The sequence below is a fragment of the Chiloscyllium plagiosum genome, chromosome 50 (genome assembly GCF_004010195.1).
Source record: "Chiloscyllium plagiosum isolate BGI_BamShark_2017 chromosome 50, ASM401019v2, whole genome shotgun sequence".
NCBI classification, from domain to species: domain Eukaryota; kingdom Metazoa; phylum Chordata; class Chondrichthyes; order Orectolobiformes; family Hemiscylliidae; genus Chiloscyllium; species Chiloscyllium plagiosum.
This window is the reverse complement of record NC_057759.1, coordinates 69134-92243: the sequence shown is the minus strand read 5'-3', so window position 1 is coordinate 92243 and position 23110 is coordinate 69134. Positions and strand designations below refer to the sequence as shown.

Sequence of the window (23110 nt, the reverse complement as noted above, 5' to 3'; positions counted from 1 at the left end):
GCTGCTGAAGGAGGCATACAGAATTACCTGAGCTGTACAATGTAACAGCAAGGAAGTCTTCTAACAAATTTACAAAATATTGGCTCGGCCACAGATAGAATACTGGAATGTGCAGTTTTGATTGTACTGGAGAGGGTGCAGTGGGTTGGAAAGTCTCCATCATGAGGAGAGACTGGATAGGCCAGGTTTGGTTTCATTGTAGCAGAGGAGGTGGAGGGAGGATCTGACTGAAGTATACCAAATTATGAGTGATGCAGACAGAGTGGATCGTGAGAATCTTTCTGCCCATGGCAGATGTGTCTAAGACCAAAGGTTACAAGTTGAAGGTGCGGAGAATGCAGTTTAGAAGATACCAGAGAAAAATATTTTGATCTAGAGAGTGGGCAAAGTTTGGAACGTGCTGCCTGAGGGGGTGGTGGAGTACTCTCACAGCATTTAAGCAGCATCTGGATATGCCTTTAAAAAGCCAGGGTATGGTAGGCTATGGGCTAAGCGCAGGTAGATTGCAGTTTGGTGTTTGTTGGATATGGTGGGCTGAAGAGCCTGATTCTCTGCTGTATGACTCTATATCTCTATAACACCCTTGTAAATCTTTTATGCACCATCTTAAGTTTAACAACATCCTTCCTGTAGCAAGTTGATGAGAATTGTACAAACTCCAAAAGTGGCCTCACCAATGTTTTGTACATCCACCACATGACATCCCAACTCCTACATTCAAATGTTCTGACCAATGAAGGCAAGCATGCCAAATGCCTCCTTCACCGCCTTGTCTACCTGTGACTCTACTTTCAAGGAAATATGCAGCTGCCTCCCGAGGTCTCTTTGTTCAGCAAGACTTGCCAAGTATAAGTTTTGCCCTGGTTTGCGTTATCAAAATGTAAAATCTCACATGTATCTAAACTAAACTCCATCTGCCACTCCTCAGCTCATTGTCCTTCCTAATCAGGATCATAACCAGTAAGTGTTCTCAGTGCACAGTGATATAACTATTTGAACAGTGTTGAAGTAAAGGTAGGTGTTCATTACCCTGCTCTGTATTGTGATGGTGCTCACCATCATTGGGACACATGTATGGCTCTATCGGGGGAGGAGGAATGCAGAAGGACTCTGATTTTCTCTCGTGCAGTGGAGGAAATTGGAACGGTCAAAGTAAATTTATTGAAGAATTAAACTCTTGAACTCCTGTCGCAAAAAGAAAATTGAGCAGCTTTACCTATCTGCCTTATGTCACTAAATCTTTCCTACTCCACTGTTTCAAAATAGGATTGTGATCACATTGAGTATTTGAGAAAATGGCACCAAGTTTTCTTGCGTTTTACATCAGACTTCAGAAGGAGGGTCAAGTGAAACACAGGATTATATGTCGAAAACTTAATTTCATTTGAAGCAAAGGCATGGGATGTGTTTTTGATACAGGTAGGGTTAAAAAGAAAATCTGTTCCTGCAATTTGGAAAAATGGAGAATGATGTTGTGATAAAGGTAGGGAAGGCAGCTCCTCTGCCACCATGATACATTTATGGAAATGGAATGCTGTCTGAATGGGAGTAGAATTGTTAGCTGGATGTTTCTGACTGCTGCAGACCGCAATGAATTCATAGGTGATATTCATTTTGATTGTAACCTTTTTCTGTTGCCTGCAGTATATATGGAATTCCATAACCGTTAGTCATTGTCTGTAGTTATGATGTTAGCATTTCAAACAAATTCTGAATTAGTCAGTTGCTCTGTGTGTGTGTGTCTATGTGTGTGTGTCTGTAGTAATTATTCTCCATTTGTCAGGAGCAAAGACAGAAATTCCTGGAGAAACTGAGTTCTGAACAACAATCACTGGTCACAAAGCTTTAACTCTGCTTTCTCTCAACAGATGTTGCCAGATGTGCTGAGTTTTTCCAGCAATTATTACTTTGTTTCTGGTTTCTGTCATTTGCAGTTTTATTTGTCAGGCTTTGGCACAGAATGTGTGTTTGGAATTCACATTTTTTTAATGTGATAGCTGTTCACAGGATTAATTCTGTCCTGCCCAATCTCTAATAAATTCAATAACTGTGTTTCATCCTGTAAATTGGTGACTTTTGTTTACTTTCCTCATATGTCTATATTTAACATGGATGTTATGTGTGGTTTTTGAAATTATGTTACAGCCTGACTTTTCCCCATCTTGCTTTTAATTTTTAAAATGTCATATTAACTGTAGATTCAATGTCATTCCCAAGTGTGCATTTCAGACAAGAATGCAGAGTAACGCTCTTGGAAAAAGGTGTCAATGTCAATGGGCTTGACAGTATTAGGCAAGAACTTTCAAATGTTCATTGGGGGCAGATATTCACAGGTAAAGGGATGGCTAGAAAATAAGAAGCTTTCAAAAATGAGAACGAGAATCCAGATAGGGTGAAAGGAAAGCCTGGTAGGTGTAGGCAATGTGGATGATGAGTGAAGTTGAAGTTTTGGTCAAGAAAATGAAGGGAGCATATGTCAGGTATAGACAGCAAAGATAGTGTGAATCCTTAGAAAAGTATAAAGGCAGTTGGCATTTCCTTAAGAGGGAAATCAAGAAGGCAAAAAGAGGACATGTGATATCTTTGGCAAATAGGGTTAAAGAGAATCCTAAGGAATTCTAAAAATACATTAAGGACAAAAGGATAACTAGGGTGAAAATGAGGCCCCTCACAAAGATTTGCAAGGCAGCCTATGTGTGGAACCGCAGGAGATGGGAGAGATAAGAAATGACTATCTTGCATCAGTGTTTATTGTGGAGAAGCACATGGAGAATACAGAATATGGGGAAATGGATGGTGACATCTTGAGAAATGTCCATATTACTGAGGTGGTGGTGTTGGATGTCTTAAAACGCAAAAATGGTAACTCCCCAGGACCTGATCAGGTGCATCCGAGAACTCTGTGGGAAGCTAGGGAAGTGATTGCTGGGCCCCTTGCTGAGATATTTGTATCATCGATAGTCACAGGTGGGGTGCTGGAAGACCGGAGGTTGGCTAACATGGTACCACGATTTAAGAAAGGTGGCAAGGACAAGCCAGGGAACTATAGGCTGGCGAGTCTGACATTGGTGGTGGGCAAGCTGTTGCAGGGAATTCTGAGGGACAGAATTTATATGTATTTGGAAAGGCAAAGACTGATTAGGGACAGGCAACATGGTTGTGTATGTGGCAAATCATGTCTCGCTAATTTGATTGAGTTTATTGAAGGAGTAACAAAGAGGATTGATGAGGGCAGACTGGTAGACTTGATCTTTATGGGCTTCAGTAAGGCGTTTGACAAAGTTCCTCATGGTAGACTGGTTAGCAAGGTTAGATCATATGGAATACAAGAAGAACTAGCCATTTGGAAACAGAACTGCCGCGAAGAGTAGAAGAAAGAGGATGGTGGTGGAGGGTTGTTTTTCAGACCGGAGACATGTGACCAGTGGTGTGTTACAAGGATCAGTGCTGGGTCCACAGCTTTTCATCATTTATGTAAATGATTTGGATCTGAACACAGGAGGTATAGTTAGTAGGTTTGCAGATTGCACCAAAATCGGACGTGTTGTGGACAGTGAAGGTTACTTCCGAGTACAACAGGATCTGAATCAGATGGACCAATGGGCTGAAGACTGGCAGATAGAGTTTAATTCAGATCAATGTGAGGTGCTGCATTTAGGAAAAGCTTATCAGAGGAAGACTTATACACTTCATGATAAGGTTGTGGGGAATGTTGCTGAAGAAATAAACCTTGGAATACAGGTTGATAGTTCCATGAAAGTGGAAAGATAGGATAGTGAAGAAACATTTGGTATGTTTTCCTTTATTGGTCAGAGCATTGAGCGTAGAAGTTGAGAGGTCATGTTGCAGCTGTACAGATCATTGGTTAGGCCATTTTTGGAATACTGTGTGCAATTCTGATCTCCCTCCTAAACTGTGGTACTGTGAAACTTGAATGGGTTCAGAAAAGATTTACAAAGATCTTGCCACGGTTGGAGGATTTGAGATATAGGGAGAGGCTGAATAAAGAGGCAGTTTTCCCAGGAGCGTTGGAGGCTGCAGGGTGAACTTATAGTGGTTTATAAAACCATGAGGGACATGGATAGGATTACTAGACAATGTATTTTCCCTGGGGTGAGCGAGTCCAAAACTAGAGGGCATAGGTGTAAGGGGAAAGGGGAACAATTTAAAAAGGGCCTAAGGGGCAACCTCTTCACGTGTAAGGTGGTGTGTGTATGGAATGAGCTACCAGAGGAAGTGGAGGCTGGGTTAATTACAAAATTTAAAAGACATCTGGATGGGTATACGAATAGGATGGGTTTAGAGGGATATGGGCCAAGTGCTGGCAAATGTGACTAGGATATTTGGTTGGCAGAGATAATTTGGACCAAAGGGTCTGTTTCTGTGTTGTTCATCTCTGTGACTCTATGGCTGTGAATGCTAAAATTTATTGGAATTGGGGTAATGTGCATTGAGAATGGAGAGAGATAAAAAAATAAATTATAATTGCTTGGTAATATTTGATTCCTGGTTCGAAAATTCCTCTCTGGAAATTGAGCTCAATTCAAACTGCTCTATGACTACAGAAAGGCTGCTCTTCAGTCGGAGAATGGTAAACTTACCTGCTGTTTGTCAGAAGGAACTGATCACACTTGGCTTCATACTGAGATAATATTACATTCTCTTGGTCCTTCAAGTGTTTATCTGAAGGAAGAGAGAGGAGGCATCGCCTATAACTCAACATTATGTGAGTTTGACAGTATCAAACCTTTCAATGTAATATTTATTTACTAATCATTAGGCTGTTTTTCTTTCAAGCCAGTAATTCCAACAGAACCACTGATTCTATTCTTGGCCTCAGCTGCTCTTTGTCTGGTCATTGTAACAAAAAACAAAATCTATACCAATTCACTGAGACCCAGATCCTAACCAGTACCTCTACAGTGCCACAAATGGGACTACCTGATGTAAGTGCATGTCTGGATATGAGAGTTTACTTATGTATCTATACCTGTCAGTTCCGGCTGCCTGACTATAAACATGCACGCATCAATTTGTACCCTTCAGTTTCTTCTATGTGAATGTACATATTGATCTTTGTCAGATTTAGCTATATCAATATCGGAGTGCAAATACCAAATGCTATCAGATTTTGCTATTTGACACCTGAGCATCATGATCAATCTGTTTCTATTGTTATGAAGTTGAAGGTATGTACTGTACCTTTAACAGAGAGTGAAAGCTGAAAGCTGGCAAGCACCTGTCTTGTGACTGACTAGCAGTCACAGAGTGTGATGGAAAATTGAAAGATGTAACATTTGGCTGTTACCTAGATACCTTAGTTCGTATTTCACATTTAACCAATCCATTTAAATTATGCCTCAAGCTCCTAAAATACAATTGAATTTGTATTTTACTGTTTTGACATTATCAAACCAATGAGATGATCCGATGTTTGGGGTATTAACAAAAAAAATCAGACATTTTGGACAATTGGCCAAAAAAAGAATGAACGTTCATTGAAAGACTGTTATTCACAACAATCTCAATCAAAGGTACCATTTTCATAGGAAACATCTTTACAGCCAAAGACCAAAGATGACCCTGGGAGATCTACAGAGGAAGATCGACACTGGGGATGACAACCACTGTCTGGTTTTGAAAATTAAGTTGCTGTAAATTTAATAGGGGGTTTATTGAATCAGCATATTGTTAAAGAGTGGGAGGTAGATAACAAGTCTTCAAGCGAAAGGAGGCTTAGAGTTGTAAATAGTTGTTGTTTAATGTTCACTTTCAGCATTAAAGAATATAATTGATGCTCTTGTTAAATAGTGGAATTTGGGTCATTCTCTGTCCCTCATATTTTAACAGATTATTAGGCGAGGTGAGCTTTTCTGTGTGTTTGGTTTAATTAGCAGAGGGATTTACCACTGTGTCATAACACTAATATGTCAATACAAGAGTGCAAGTATGAATCCGACCCTGTCAGTATGCAAGTACAGTTATTGATCAGTACACATCAGCTTATGTTCTGTGAAAATGGATGTATTAATAAAACTGTATCCAGTTTCAGCTATGTGAATGTGGGAGTACAGTTATTATTCTGTACCTAGAGTCAGAGAGATGTACAGCATGGAAACAGACCCTTCGGTCCAAAGTGTCCATGCCGACCAGATATCCCAAACCCAATCTAGTTCCACCTGCCAGCACCCGGCCCATATCCCTCCAAACCCTTCCTATTCTTATACCCATCCAAATGCCTCTTGAATGTTGCAATTGTACCAGCCTCCACCACTTCCTCTGGCAGCTCATTCCATACACGTACCACCCTGTGCATGAAAAAGATGCCCCTTAGGTCTCTTTTATATCTTGGTAAAAACAATGACTGCAGATGCTGGAAACCAGATTTTGGATTAGTAGTGCTGGAAGAGCACAGCAGTTCAGGCAGCATCCGAGGACAAGCAAAATCGACATTTCGGGCAAAAGCCTTTCATTAGGAACCTCTGTAAGGTCACCCCTCATCCTCCAATGCTCCAGGGAAAACTGTTCAGCTTCTCCCTAATGCTCAAATCCTCCAACCCTGGCAACATCCTTGTAAATCTTTTCTGAACCCTTTCAAGTTTCATGACATCTTTCCAATATGAAGGAGACCAGAACTGCACACAATATTCCAACAGTGGCCTAACCAATGTCCTGTACAGCCACAACATGACCTCCCAACTCCTGTACTCAAAACACTGACCAATAAAGGAAAGCATACCAAACACCTTCACTATCCTATCTACCTGCGACTCCACTTTCAAGTAGCTATGAACCTGCACTCCAAGGTCACTTGGTTCAGCAACACTCCCTAGGACCTTACCGTTAAGTCTATAAGTCCTGCTAAGATTTGCTTTCCCAAAATGCAGCACCTCGCATTTATCTGAATTCAACTCCATCTGCCACTTCCCAGCCCATTGGCCCATCTGGTCAAGATCCTGTTGTAACCTGAGGTAACCCTCTTCACTGTCCACTACACCTCCAATTTTGGTGTCACCTGCAAACTTACTAACTGTACCTCTTACGCTCGCATCCAAATCATTTGTGTAAATGACAAAACGTAGAGGACCCAGCACCGATCCTTGTGGCACTCCACTAGTTACAGGCCTCCAGTCTGAAAAACAACCCTCCACCACCATCCTGTCTTCTACCTTTGAGCCAGTTCTGCATCCAAATGGCTAGTTCTCTCTGTATTCCATGAGATCTAACCTTGGTAATCAGTCTCTCATGGGGAATCTTGTCGAACACCTTACTGAAGACCATACAGATCACATCTACTGCTCTGCCCTCATCAATCCTCTTTGTTACTTGCTCAAAAGCCTCAATCAATTTTGAGAGACATGATTTCCCACGCACGAAGCCATGTTGTCTATCCTGAATCAGTCCTTGCCTTTCCAAATACATGTACATCCTGTCCCTCAGGATTCCCTCCAACAACTTACCCACCACTGAGGTCAGACTCACTGGTCTGTCTTGTCCTTACCGCCTGTCTTAAACAGTGGCACCACGTTTGCCAACCTCCAGTCTTCCGGCACCTCAATTGTGACCATCGATGATACAAATATCTCAGCAAGAGGCCCAGCAATCACTTCTCTAGCTTCCCACAGTTCTCAGGTACACCTGATCAGGTCCTAGGGATTTATCCACCTTTACCCATTTCAAGACACCCAGGACTTCCTCCTCTGTAATCTGGACATTTTGCAAGATGTCACCATCTATTTCCCTACAGTCTATATCTTCCATATCCTTTTCCACAGTAAATACTGATGCAAAATACTTATTTAGTATCTCCCCCATTTTCTGCTGCTCCGCACAAAGGCCACCTTGCTGATTTTAATTTCCTCCTTGTCAAAGTGAGTGTAATTGTCAATCTGTATCTTTCAGACTCTGCCGTGTGAATACAGAGATATTTACCAATCTGTGGCTGTCAGTTTCTGCTCGCTGAATAGGTTTGTGTAATTGTCAATCTATCCCTGCAATGAGAATGTGTGAGCTGAGTTTTCATCTGTCACTATCAGTTTCAGTCTTGTGAATGTGAGTGTTCAAGTTATCAATCTTTCCCTGTCAGGCTCCGAAATGCGAATATTTGAGTGTATTTATTCATCTTTTTCTGTCAGTTTGTGACTGTAGTTATCAACATGTAACTCTCAGATTCTGCTATATGAATGAGGCTGTAGTTATCTACTTGATTTGATCTGACTTGTTATTGGCACAATCACGAGTTGTAATGAAAAGTATTGTTCTGTGCGCTTTACAGGCAGATCATATCATACAAAGTGCATCAGGGTAATAGAACAGAATCCGGAATACAGTGTTAATGGTGCAGAGAGAGATTAACATTAAAATTTGAGTGATCCATTCAAAAGTCTGATGGCAGCAGGGAAACTGTTCTTGAATCTGTTGGATGGTGTATTCAAACTTCAGTGTTTTCTCCCTGACAGAAGAGCATGGAGGAGAGTATAACTAGGGTCGGATGGGTCCTTGATTATGTTGGTTGCTTTCCCGAGTCAGGGGTTGGTGGAAATGCGGTTATTGGATGGACGGTTGGTTTCTGTGATGGACAGAGCTGTGTTACAACTCTCTGCAGTTTCTTGTGGTCTTAGGCAGCCATACCACGCTGTGATACACTCAGACAGGATGCTTTCTGTGAGACAATTTGGAAGAGTCTTTATAGACATGCTGAACGTCCTTAGCCTGCTGAGGAAATCTGCTTGGTGAACGTGTTTAGGTAATTAGGCAAAAGTGAGGACTGCAGATGCTGGAAACAAGAGTGGAGATCAGAGTGGTGCTGGAAAAGCACAGCAGGTCAGGGAGCATCCGAGGAGCAGGAAAAATCAATGTTTCGGGCAAAAGCCCTTTCTGATGAAGGGCTTTTGCCAAAAATGTCGATTTTCCTGCTCCTCAGATGCTGCCTGACCTGCTGTTCTTAGGTAATTGTCAATCTAAGACTGCCAGTTTCTGATCTGTGAATGTGAGGATTTAGTTCTTCACAGTCCCTGTCAGTTTATGCTTTGTGATGGTTTAATTAGGTTCTTTCCCCATCAGGATCTGTAATAAAAATGCGAGTGTATTTATCAATACTTGACAAAGGGCTTTTGTCCAAAACATCAATTGTCCTGGTCCTCAGATGCTGCCTGACCAGCTGTGCTTTTCCAGCACCACTCGAATCTAGAAGTTCTTTTGTGAACATATGAATGTGGTTATCAATTTTTTTCTGATAGTTTCTGCTCTGAGAGTGTGAAAATGTAGTTCTTAATCTCTAAATAAAAACCAAAAGAACTGCAGATGCTGGAAATCAGAAACAAAATTAAATTGCTGGAAAAGCTCAGCAGGTCTGACAGAGCCTGTGGAGAAAATTAGAGATAAAAATTTCCAATCAAGTAACCCTTCCTGAGAACTGGTGGTAGCCAGGAAAATATTAGTTTCCATGCAGAAGATAGGGTGTGTTGAAGAGTATGGAGTAAATGATATATGGAGATAGAATCCATAGAGAGGGAAGAACAGTTGGACAGACAAATGAGTGGATCATGGTCAGACGAGGAGGGTGAATAGCTGTTAATAGGGACTGTTAGTAATTGTTGGTGTATAATAGTATACTATGTGTTAACACTGCCTGGTGTGTGGGAATTCGGGTAATGACATGGGAGAGCTCTGGCTCTAAAGTCATTGAACCCAATATTGAGTCCAGAAGGCTGTCGAGTTCCCAAGCAGAAAATGAGGTGTTGTTCTTCCAGCTAGCACGGAGCTTCGCTGGAGCAATACAGCAAGCCTGAGACAGAGATGTTGGCCAGGGAACAGGGTTCTGTGTTGAAGGGGCAGACAATTGGAAGCTCAGGGTCTTTTTTTTTCTGGACAGAATGTAGGTGCTCTGCACAGTGGACACCCAATCTATACTCAGTTTCCCCAGAAGACCACACAGCAGCGAGGAAAATGCAGACAATCAGTTCTGAGGAAGAGTCACTTGACCTCAAATGTAACTGTGATTTCTTTTGTCATCAATCTCAACCTGTCAGTTTCTTGAGTGTCATTATCAAACCGTACAAGTAATTTGAAACAGAGAGTGGCATCAATATGTTCCTGTCAGTCTCTGTTTTGTGAATGAGAATGCAGTTTTCAGTCATCCTCTGAAATGTCCTGTCATGTGCATGTGAGTGTGATTGTTCAATCTGTCCCTGTTATATTCTGCTCTGTGTATCTCAGGACGTAGCTATGAATCTGTATCTGTCAACGTCTAGTTTATAAATATGCAAATGCATTTATCAGATTGTACCTGCCAGTGTTTATAAAGTGCATGTGGGGAGTGTGGGAGGTGGTGTGGGGTGTGTGTTTAAGTATCATGCTCTCCCTTTCAATTTCTGCAGAGTGAATATGTGAGAGCAGCTATCAATCTATGCCTGTCAGTCCCCGTTGTGTCCATATGAGTGTTCAGGAATTGATCTATCCTCGTCAGTTTCTGCTATGTGACTGAGTCAAGTGCTCAATCAGTACCAGTCACTTTCAACTCTCATGCATCAAGGTTGTTTAATTCGCTGACAGCCAATAATATTCTAAGAGTCCAATGACTCTTGTCTGAAAAACCCATCTGGTTCACTAATGTCCTTTAAGGAAGGAAGCTGCCATCCTTACCTGGTCTGGCCTACATGTGTCTCCAGACCCCCAGCAATGTAGCTGACACATAACCAACCTCTGGGCAGTTAGGGATGGGCAATAAATGCTGGCCTAGCTATTGATGCCCTCATCCCATGAATGAATTTAGAAAACAGAATTCTCTGTGACTGTGATTGATTCTGTGATAGTTGATTTTAGGGTGTTGTGATTGGGCCTGAATCTCTTCTGCATCATGTCATTTATGACAGAGTCACAGAATTGGTACAGCCATTCAGCCCATTGTGTCCAGACTGGAACATTCTGTTCTTCACCTGTTCTCCATAAGAGTTTCAACTAACTGTTGGGATTCTGAACTTTATCCACTCACTGCCTGTATCTCTATCTAAATGCAAATTAGAGATTATTTCTGCCGTTACCTATCTTTGATAATTATAGTACCAGTTTTGCTTGTATGCAACAGCATCAGGGAGAGTATGTGGATCTCATTCTCTTTTCATGTTCAGTTGTGTTTTTTTTTGGTCTGAGCGTAGGATAAACTGTATCAATATTGACTAACCTTTTGTGATTAAGGGATTAATATTGGTTCAATATTTATCTTTGCCATGAATCTGAATTTTATTGCATTAATTGTTTGTTTTAAATATTTTGTGTTTGCAGGAGACTTTATCAGTTGCTGCTGGACACTGCAAGATGTAACATCTGACACTAACTGAAGTGATTAATGGTTTGGTAAGTCAATTTATAACTGTCCATATTTGGAAATACCTGGGCCTAAATTTCATTATTTTTCCCTTTCAGCATTAACTGGCTGAGTGCGAGTGAGTTTTCTGTTATGCTGACAATCTGTATCACTTTAAAGGAGTGGCACTGGTCTATATCACACTGACATTTTTTGAATGTTGCCTTGTTTCTAGTTCAGCATGTCATGATCTGATAGAGTTTATGAGGTGGGTTTAACGCCTTATAAATCAGTGTTTCATATATTAAAAAGTATGGAAATGCTTCTGCATTACTCAGTCCCTCAACCAGAATGTGAGTGTGGAGAAAGGGTGTGTTCATCAGCACCAGGCTCAGTGTGAGAATGAGATTCATTCACTCTCTGATACTAGATATCAATGAGCTCCTTATACTTGGTTATTGTGTTTCACAGTGCTTCAGTGTCATTTAAATTGAAACATGTCCCTTTTAGAAACTGCAAGAGTACTTCATTGTTCAAACTTCTGTTACTTGACATGAATGAGGTACTATCTACTGTCACTGGAGTCAACTCTTGTCAGTGAAAGTGCATGTGTTTGTATATCTTTAATCTCTGGCACTGCACATTTAGTTTGATAATGTCCACAGCCAGTGTTCTTTATCTTTAGTGCCGAGAGGATCCATGGACAGGTGAGCATGCATCACATTGCGGCAAAAAAGCATCTGGCTTTTCTTCAGAATCAATGGTAGAAAGCAATGGACTTTTGTAACTCCTATAGTGCAGAGTCTAACCAGGAACAGTGGGGATATCAATGTCTGGTTTTCAGGATGCTATTAATTTTTGCATTGTGACATGTTTTAACCAATGAATTAATAATCAGTATTAACCGAACCCACTTGCAACTAAGTGAACACTTCAACTGCATTGCAGCTGACTGACCACAGTGTTCCTTGTACAGGAAAGAGAATTGGCCAATTCCAATTTGTTTACCCATTTGGACAGGATCTGGTGCAAGCCATTAGCAGACTCTTGTGTTGCTCTATGGTAGGGAGGGGGAAATTAAAAGGACTTTTATTTTCCACCATTCTGTAAAGCATATTTAAATAGTTCAATAAATTGAATTTGACAATTTAAATATCAACTCTTGTTGAAAGAAAAGTGAGCAGCTTGGCAAACTGACCAATTTTGGCTTTTTCTTTCATTCTGCTATGCTTTAAATAGTAATGTTCCAATTCCAATAACTCCGTCACAAAACTATATTCTGCTTCCTGGCTTTTTTTGGTACTATAATGAAGGGAGTGTTAAGAGGAATGCAGGGCTCTTCATTGAAAATCAAAACGAATTTTGAAATATATATAGAATAATTTTAAAAATGCTCTTGCTGGACAGAAAAAGAAAATAACTACAAAATAATGAAATGGAGAATCATGTTCCGATATCCATGGGGATGACAACTTCTCTGCTGCCATGATATTTTCATGGAAAGGGAATGCTGGTTGAAATGGATTAGAATTGTTAGCTCAATCAACTGTTATGTTATGTTATGGACTGTCTTTGATCAGTCAGATTTAATAATTTGAAGAGACTTATTCTGTGCTGTAAATTTCTTTGACTTGACATCTGAGAATAGAAATCAGTTTGATGAAATGTTTTCTGCTAGTTGCGGTGTATATGGATTTTCATTACTGTTAGTTGTTGGAATGCGTATTTCAGGATGGTGTACAAATTTGCAACTATTGTAAATCAATCAGTAGCTGAGAGAGAATGGTGTGTGTGCACATGCATGTAAGCACAGATATTAAGGACGGGTTGGAGATGGTGGTTGTCTGTATGTGTATATTCATGTAGTCAACATTCTCTCTACATCAGGTTTGGCTGAGAGGTTCATCTGGAATTTACACCATTTAATTGTTGTACCTTTTGCATAGGACTTCTATTTATCAAAAAAAAATTGTCCCTCTCAGTTACTGATAATGCCAAAATTTCATTCTATATCTACACTCAATATCTCCCTCAGAAATCCTTGCTGTAACAACGTAACAGCATGATCTGTTTGTTCACCTTGATTGTAACTTTAAAATTGACTTTACTACATGTGGAGTTAATGCAGTTCCTGAATGTATATGTCATTAGAGGATACAGTCTATCCCTCTTCTGATATTGCAAATGATAATTGACTATGTATAATGGCATTTATTGGAACTGATCTGTTGTGCATTTAGTACAGGGAGAAATCAAAAAAATATATTTCAACAGTTGTGTTTGACTCTTGGCTTGAATGTGTACTTCTGGAAATTGAGCTCAATATGTGTCTGACTCAGTCCACTTAGACAGAGGAAATGACGTTCTCCAATCTGACAACAGTAACATACCTGTTAGTTGTTAGAAGCAGCTGGCTTTATACTGAGGGAATATGCATTATCTTGGTCCATCAATCATTTGCCTGGAGGAAGACAAGAGAGACATTTCCTGTAAATCACCATCAGCTGGGGGAGGGGGAGGGGGAGGGGGAGGGGGAGAGACATCAACTGATCAATGCCAAATTCAGGCCGTGATCATGAATTTTTTTTTGTTTTTTAACAGGGCAAGGTGAACAGAGCAAGGCCCGGCTACGCTTCAACACTGAGCTCCTCCCAGTCATTTTCTGTTTGCGAAATTCTAAAACAATTTACTCAGGTACAAAAACTAACCAACATCTGCATACTTTCATAAGTAGAATGATTACCCAGTTCAATATTCAGCTCCCAATACACTGTAGAAGGAAGAACAACGGGCACAACAATTCAACGTCTATTCGCAACAAACAGAAGCCAAACAATTCCCATCAGTGTTTCGGGGATTAAAAACCACAAGAATATCCCACAGCAGCTTCTTCCCGCTCTGCCTCCCTCAGCAGGCCCACACACAGCCCGAGAAAGGCCTCTCTCTTCCCCCCAGCCCGCTCACTCCAAGTTCCGGGACCAGTTCCTGCTCCGCTCGGCCTCTTACAAACAGCCCCCGGTTCTCCCTGAACTCACCCGAATCAATCCCGGTCTCGGAGCCCCCTCTGTGTCCCAGGCTCCCATCCCGATGTGCTGCTGGAAGGAGCCTGCTGTTCCCTCGCTTCCCTGGGCGCTGATCTCTCCATTGCGGTCTGTTTCAAACAAACCTCTTGCACTCACTGAGTAAATGCTCCTCAATGGCAGCGCTGGGGGAGGGCCTCACGCATGCGTTCTTCTGGTCAGGGACTGATAGCATTGCGGATAGGGCGGCACTGCGCACGCGCTACTTTTTCCCACTGATTCCCAGAAACAAACATCAATTGGTCATTTCCCCAATTCCCTTTTCTCCCAGTTTGACCAAAAGAACTGGGACTGTGGGAGGAAGGGTAGAGAAGGTTTCAAGCTGGGACATCATCCCTTTATAAAGCTCCAACTGAGCTCTTTCCCGAGTCATGTTAATAACTCCTCCCTCCGACTCTCTCACATTCTGATCAGGGAGCGGAGAAACTGGCGGCCACTCAGCCCATTCAATAATATCAGATCTCATCTTATGTTAGGTGTGGTAATTAATCCTGTTTACCCTCATCCACAAATACTAACACCTGGTTGAAAGTAGCACACAGACAGATAGATAGAATAAGTGGAACTTTTTTACGAAGACAGTATGTAACTGTTTGCAGAGTCTTGCGTCATAGTATCATTCCCTATTTCTGCGTCAGGAGGCCCGAAGAAATCAAACCTGGATCAGGGAGATGTGCAATAGGATCACTGGGACTCGTTTTAGTTTATAGTGGATGACAAATTTTAGTGTCAGGTATGCTGCAGACAGAAACCTTGTGATATGTTGTATGCCACGATGAGACACCCCAGCTATTTTTACTGATTCACTCCTGGAACATGTCTGTCGCTGGCTGAGCCTAGCATTTATTATCCTTCCCTTAGAGGACGCAGTGGTGAGCCACCTTCTGGAGCTGTTGTCCATGTGCTACCCACAATACCATGAACAGAGTTCCAGGGTCTTGATCCAGTGACAGTGAATGAAAGGGGATATGTTGCATTTCCAAGTTATCATGGTGTTTGGCTTAGAGAGAAACCTATCCTCGATCAAGCTGATGTACCCCTACATCAGCTGCATTCAACTTTTGAGATAGAAGTTGCCCTGAGTTTGGACGGTATTCGTTTTAGATTTCACAAAACTTCAGTATTACTTTTGTAAACTTTACGGAACGTTAGGGTTCTGTAAGATTGTATTTGATTCCAAGAACACGTGTTCTAATTGCGAAGAAAATAAATAGACAGACCTAAAGGGTGGAACAGTTTAGATTTCAGCAAACGAGGAGATGAGCACATTGAGGAAGAAAGAGAAAATGATGACAAGAGTAAGCTTGCAATTGTTGTGAAAAAGAAACAACTGTTAAAGTATTTATAAAATGTGTAGAGAGGAAACAGAAACAGAAAAACTATTTGAAAAGGAAGGTAGAGATAAACTGGGAATTATAGGCCACTCAACCTGCAGGGAAAAAAGAATGCAGAGTGTCTGGGGTTAAAAAAAATCAGAATCAAACCGAGTCAGCATGGATTTTAACGGTCTGTTTCTGTGTTATAATGTTCTATGTTCTCTGCTGGAAGAACAGGTGGAGGTCATTCAGAAGATTTTGGCAAGTTCACACCTGAGAATAACGAAAGAGCATGGTATCGAGATGGATTTTTAAAAAAACTGGTTGGTTGAAAGAAAACACAAAGGGAATAAGTGGATCATTTTCACAATGACAAGCAGTGCCTTGGGGACATGGCAAATCTTAGTGTTGGAATCCAACTCTTCACTATATATTCACCATGATTTAGATGAGGGAAATAAATGTAATATCTTCAGATTGACAGATGACATAAAACTGCTTTGAGTGGTGAGATGTGATTGTGATGAGGTGTAGTAAATGGGCAAATGCAAGTCAGATGTAATATAATGTGGATAAATGTAAGGTTTTTAAAAAGGACAGCAGAAGCTGGAAGTCAGAGTTGATAAGAAGTGAAGCTGGAAAGGCACAGGTCAGGCAGCATTGGAGGAGCAGCAAAATTGATGTTTTATTTGAGACTTCAAGTAAAGCATATCTTAGATATGGACAACTGAGTTCAAATGAATCTCTGTTCAGCATGAAAAATGTAGGGGCATTCTTAAGAGGGAGATCAGGAAGGACAAGGGGGTGGTGTTATGAGATAGCCTTGGCAGATACGGTTAAACATAATTCAAAGGGATTCTACAAGTTCATTCAAAGCAAATTAGTGACTAGAAAGAGAGAGTAGGATACATTAAAGATCCAAGAGGTAGTTGTTGTTGTTGTTGTTGTGGGAGCCTTTTCCCCTGAAAAGAGAATGTAAGCTCAGGAGGCAGGCAAGTTGACGTTTATTCATGCAAAACCCAGTTAAAGCAGGGAGAGGGCCAAAGGACCTTCCCCAGAGGCCAGCCTTGGAAGAGAGACCAATGATGCATCCTGAATTTATTATAAAAAAAACAGTATTTTATGCACTGTTAACAATGACATGCACCATAATCACTAGGTCCCTCCCTCTTACTTTATAAACCCAATCCTATAAGACACATAATTAATGATGGGCATTTTTTTAGCAGGTCTCAGCCTCCCATGACCTCATGGTGTTTAACACACTATAGTCTCTAGTCCTTGGGATTTTTCGATGCATCCTAGTCATTCACATTCCAAACTTAATTGCTAGATTCCTTCAGGCCTCTCAGGCTGGTTTTATATGGAGAGATAGTTTGAATTCCATTATTTATCGTATCTCATTTGCTGTCTTTATCAAATTCAGTTTTTCCTCTTATATTTCCCATCGTCCTAATTATGTATATAAAAATGCCAAAGGCATTTAGTTGTAATTAGTTGCTGAAAGATTTGTAATGACGCTTTCTGTTCTGGTTAGTTAAGTTTAGGGACAGCTATTTCTAACTACCCATAGTACATTGTGTTTAATGGCTGTGAATAGCCATTGTCCAGGATGAATTAGGGTACTTCTGAAAACTTACTAACCTTCACACATAGGCATAAACATTTGTTACATGAATCTATATTTATGTTGTAGAATCTCTAACTAGTAATTATTGCTTAATATTGCAATCTAATGAAGAAACTACTGCTTACCACGCAATAGCTAATTGTTGATCTGGTAGATATTTAGGGAATTCAGTATGTTATCTTTTGCATCTGGTATTTATTCCTCGGGTTGCATAGTCACTCTTTCATTAGTAAGCTGAGAACATTCCTATGTTTGGCTTGTGGACATGTTCTGATCTATGATGGTTGCTACTCAAGGCAACTGGCTTTGGAGTAGGTTTGTTCAAAGGTATCATTTTCTTTACTTTAAGGCTAGGACAGACTGTTAATCTCATTTATTTCTTTTCAGCCATTCTTGTGTTTTAATTCTAAGGCAGATTGTCTTTTTTTGTTTGTCAGCTATTCTGAGAGGAGACATGGGCCATTTGGTAATAAGTAGATCCAGTTCACCCCTGCCGTTCTGTTGAATCTCAGAAGATGGGACAAGCTCAAAATGAATATTTCACATCAGTTTTTTTTTAAACTGGGAAGCTAGTAAACTTAGGGAAATAAATATTGATGTTTTGAAAACAGTTCACATTACAAAGAGGCATGCTGGAGGTCTTAGAAGACAGATTTGGATAAATCTCAGATCTGATCTAGCACACCCCAGGACATTGTGCGAAGAAGTTAAGCAGGAAAATAAGGTGCCTGTTTCAGAAATATTTGTATCATCTGTAACTACGGTGAAATGATGTGGTTTGTGTGGAATTCACTTCGAAAGCAGGTGATGGACATGGATAGTCACAATATTTAGAAGACATTTGGATAAGTACATGATAAGAAAAGTTTCAAAGGGCTACGGGACAAGATAAGAAAAGTTTCAAAGGGCTACGGGACAAGAACAGGCAATTAGAACCAGTCTAGTTCGAGATTATTGTGGGTATGGACTGGTTGGACCAAAGGGTCTGTATCTATGCTACTTGACTGAGTCTTACAGTGAGGCAACTGTTCTGGTTTGAGCTCTTCATTTTTAAAGCTTTGACAGCAGAACGCCTCATTCAGAGCCTTTTGCAATCAGACAACACCATCGGTACTCTGAAATTTAAAAAGCGTAAAATGAATCTATCCGTGGAAATCAAAGATGGGGCACTTGTTGTTTGCCGGAGATCAAACTCGGGCTCATACTCCATGGGGGCGTTACTACCGAACTGGTTGACTATTAAAGAGCAACAAACTGGAAGTAGCTGAAAATGACTGTGGCCTCTATTATGCTCCCTCTCATGACCAGGCAAAGGATCTTATACACGAACACATCAGAGAATAAAACAGAGGGTCAGCGACCACTCATTATAAACTTATGGCACGGGGGCAATTCAGCTCTTCCTAAATACAGCACAACGTAACGTGAATCTGCCTGCGAGCGAGTACAGGGACTGAGTAATGCATTTATAGGACGACGATTAAAGACAATTAACCACAGGAAGGTAATTCAATCTGATGGAAGGGAGAACTCGTTTCACAGATGCTGTGAGTGGCTCTTAAAAGAGCCTTTGGGTTGTCAGATTCAAGAATACTCTCTTCACTTTTTAGCGGCTCCCGCTGCGGCGGATTTCTTGGGCAGCAGCACGGCCTGGATATTAGGCAGCACCCCGCCCTGAGCGATGGTCACCCCTCCCAGCAGCTTGTTGAGCTCCTCGTCGTTGCGCACGGCCAGCTGCAGGTGCCTGGGGATGATGCGGGTCTTCTTGTTGTCCCGGGCCGCGTTGCCGGCCAGCTCCAGGATTTCAGCCGTCAGATACTCCAGCACCGCAGCCAGATAGACCGGCGCTCCGGCACCCACACGCTCAGCATAGTTACCCTTTCCCAGGAGCCTGTGAACACGGCCCACAATTCCCAATCAGATATCTGTCTCTTTCTCCAATCCGGAGAGGGCACGGGGAGGAGGGCGGAAAGTACCGGCGCCAAATCATCAACCGCCTTCTTTCCAATTTGAAAAGCCCGCCAATATATAGTTTTGTACTGAGGAATGCACAAATACTCGAGTTGATTTACTTCTACAATAGACGTATACACTTTACATTATCTCCCTTTAACTCATACCCAAGTCGACTTGAATCTGTCCATTTCTGATTTCGAATGAAATTGTCTGTACATTAATCAGAAAAGGCGGGAAACCCCGCACTCCGGAACCAATATTTTATTTCACATTGCAACAGCACCCCGATTTACTGATAAAACATGAGATTACGTTCTTCCGAGTGAGCGGATCAGTAGCGAACGCAGTTTTTCGAGAATATTTTAACGTTGCACTCCCTACAGCACACGTTCATAGATCAGTAAAAGCTCCACATTTACTGTGCCACTTCTGAAGGCTTTCTAGTTTTATTTCGGCTCATTTTGAATATCTCTCACCAACAGCAGAAAGCCTCATTTGCCACAATCAGCATCCGGGCAATATTTGTGCGGGGATTTGGAAACGAAAAATAAAGTAAAATAGAACTCAGATGGAAACGTTGCTTTTGATTGCCGGCGGGTGCTGGGGCACTTTTGGTTGCCGGGGGTGAAACTCAAAGCTCATGCCACCGCCCCCCAACCCACCACCGGGGCTTGCAGTTCCCGACCTGTTCGACTAACAAAGAGTAACACGGGCACATGAAAAATGACTCCGCGGCATTTAACGTGATCTCTGTCCCCAGGCAGTGGGTACAGGATATACACGAATAACCTCTTTCTACTCTTGCGTGCCAATTTGGCTTAATTCTCTGGCAGCCACTAATATTCTCCGTGACTGCGGTTTATTCCGTGAGAGAAAGTATGAGATGTTTAATTAACATACCGGGGTGCTTTTCAAATGTGAAATGAAGAGATTAATTGCAGTTCGTGGCGCTTGCTTTTGTTTCTGCCAGTTCGTCAGGTCCAGAAAAGATTAAAAAAAAGAGTGTAGAAAGAAACAAATGCGGTTTGGCAAATGAATGAGCGAGAGAGATTGTCTGAAGTATACATTTGTAACCTAATTAACAGGTATCGGTGGATTCTCCTCTGAACAACGTCTTCCTTTCTTATACATCATTCTTTTATGCAAAACATACTTCTTTATTTGTGAATCGGCGGGCTTTTCAAATTGGAAAGAAAGCTGATTATGATTTGGCGCTGGCTTCGAGAGAAGAGAACGTGCCCTCTCTTCTCTGCCTCTTGGGAACATATTAAGTACTAGTGAATCTTCTTTCTGTTTGCTGCTATTTGCTCAAGTTACTCTCCACCTGATGAAGGGGCGTCGCTCCGAAAGCTAGTGCTTCCAATTAAACCTGTTGGACTATATACTGGTGTTGTGTGATTTTTAACAATGATCATATAGTTACAGCTGGTGGGAACGCCAAGGATCTTTAATCCGGAATACTCCACTACCTTAATATATGATGAACAAATTACATTGCAGTATGTATTCTTTTCACTGCCGCTCAATGAGAATAACTCCCCAGCTATGCATTACTCACTGCTGTTTAATATGCTCGCTTTCGCTCTCGGAATAAAAAGACTGTCTCAAAAAATTGACTCACTGGTGAGTCTTTTTTTTCAGATGCAAATTAGAAAGGGAGTAAGGTATGATTGTTTGGACTGTATTTTTGTAATGGCAAAAACAAATCACCGAATAAGAATTCACGCATTCTCCTCTGGCATGTTGGCGGGCTTTTCCATTCAAAATAAAAGCGGTTGATCTCTTGGCGCCAAATGTTCTCCCGCGCCTTCTCCACAAGCACAAACCATGTTTACCACGACGATAAACAGTGAGGAGAGAGGGCTTTTGTTCGGGGAATTCCCAATTGTGTAGCAAAATTTCAAATCTCTAATATCATGTTATAACAAATTCTGCAATCACCGAAGACCTCGGCTGCTGAATCTTCATAGTTGCTGACTAACTCCAGATCAATATTTCACTCCATCCCCATTTACTTCATAGATTTATAATTACAATATTCATGCAACCCATCATTTCCCGCTCTCTCTGGATGGTTTAGTGGCTCTGAAAAGAGCCGTTGTGTTTTTCTCTCTCTGTCTCGGGGTGAATGTGTAGGGCCGACTATGCTCCGTTTAGGCGCGCTCCCCGCGGATCCGGCGGGCCAGCTGGATGTCTTTGGGCATGATGGTGACCCGCTTGGCGTGGATGGCACACAGGTTGGTGTCCTCAAACAGTCCCACCAGGTAAGCCTCGCTGGCCTCCTGCAGGGCCATCACCGCCGAGCTCTGGAAGCGCAGGTCGGTCTTGAAGTCCTGAGCGATCTCTCGCACCAGGCGCTGGAAGGGCAGTTTGCGGATCAGCAGCTCGGTGGATTTCTGGTAGCGGCGGATCTCCCGCAGAGCCACCGTGCCGGGCCTGTAGCGATGAGGCTTCTTCACTCCGCCCGTGGCCGGAGCGCTCTTGCGGGCCGCTTTGGTCGCCAGCTGTTTGCGGGGAGCTTTCCCTCCGGTGGATTTGCGCGCTGTCTGCTTGGTTCGAGCCATTCTCTTCAACTCTCTGTAACACACACACACAGGCTGCTGCTGTCAATGCTGAGGCTGCTGCGGTGCTGCCTATTTAAGGGAACGGAGAGCCCGCCCTAGAGCTGGGATTGGATACAGCCCTGTCCCTCAGCCCACAGAGAAACAGCTCCGGATGGGACAGAAAAGGCAGGAAAAGAATTGTTGGAGGCTGATTTGCTGACGTGAAATGACAGTTGGTCAGTTTGAAAATGCCCGCCGAATTCACCCTCACAAAACACTGAAATTAAATTAAACATTCAAACGCAAAACACCATCCGTCTGCAACTAAGATAAAATTTAATACTTCGTAGTATTTCTTCAAAACCTAGTTAGCTGTCAGCGCGGACACGAGGCGGGATCATTGCCTGATCTGTCTGTAACAAGCAGGAGGAAAGGCAGGGTTTAAAACAGCTCAGACAAACTGAACAACGGAACTTGTATCGGCCGTGAATCAATCTAAATAACCCCGCCAATTTAATCATCTTAAAAGCTAATGCAGTATACACCGATAAAAGGACAGAATCTCACTTTATCTGCTATTTTTTTATTATCCCCAGATTGTAATTAGCCCGAAGACAATGTGGAATTACTACCTGAACTGTCTGTAACAGGCAGATGGAAGGAACACGCCATGAAAACATCCGCAGGGTCTCAGAATCAAAACTGAACAAAGTAACATTCCTGAACGGGTCAATGAAATACAAATACTACAATATGTCACATTCGTGACTCGGTAGAGTTATAAGTCGCGAAGTGAAATATCCAGATGGAGATCAATAAACCTTCCCTATGTGATACCTTCCCCATTCACAGGTCTCAGCTCTCGTGAACCATAGCATGAGTGTGTATTTGAGTTATTCAGATCAATTAATATCTAAGGTAGGTCTGCGCCCGGCGCCGGACGGAGAACATTGGATCCGGGCTCAGCTCTTTCCTGAGAGATGTGGGTGGCTCTGATAAGAGCCTTTGGGTTCAGATGGTTATATATTACGGGTTCATTTCTTTGCTGCTGTCTTGGTCACTTTCGCTTTGGGCTTGGCCTTGCTTTTAGCCGGTTTGCTGAGGGGTTTAGGGGCTTTTGGGCCTTTGGCCTTTTTCACCTTCTTCACGGGAGTCCGTTTCTTTGGCGCTGCTTTGCTCGCCGCTTTCTTTGGCGGTGCCGTCTTCTTGCCGCTCGCTTTCTTGGCTGGGGACTTCTTGGCTGTCGCTTTCTTGGCCTGGGATTTCTTTGCTGTCGCCTT

The 23110-nt window shown here is 42.0% G+C and overlaps 2 protein-coding genes across 2 annotated transcripts in view; both read right to left on the bottom strand.

Moving 5' to 3' along the window:
• Window positions 1-23110, bottom strand: part of LOC122544536 (histone H1-like) — a 193967-nt gene that overhangs the window by 170472 nt on the left and 385 nt on the right.
• On the bottom strand, window positions 20948-21881 carry LOC122544626 (histone H3). Its single transcript, XM_043683951.1, has one exon. The coding sequence runs from the start codon at window positions 21849-21851 to the stop codon at window positions 21441-21443; it is 411 nt and encodes a 136-aa protein (XP_043539886.1). The 5' UTR covers window positions 21852-21881; the 3' UTR covers window positions 20948-21440.

What these genes read in the sequence shown, in the direction of transcription:
- LOC122544626 (XM_043683951.1), bottom strand. Translation starts at nt 21,851, where the DNA reads ATGGCTCGAACCAAGCAGACAGCGCGCAAATCCACCGGAGGGAAAGCT.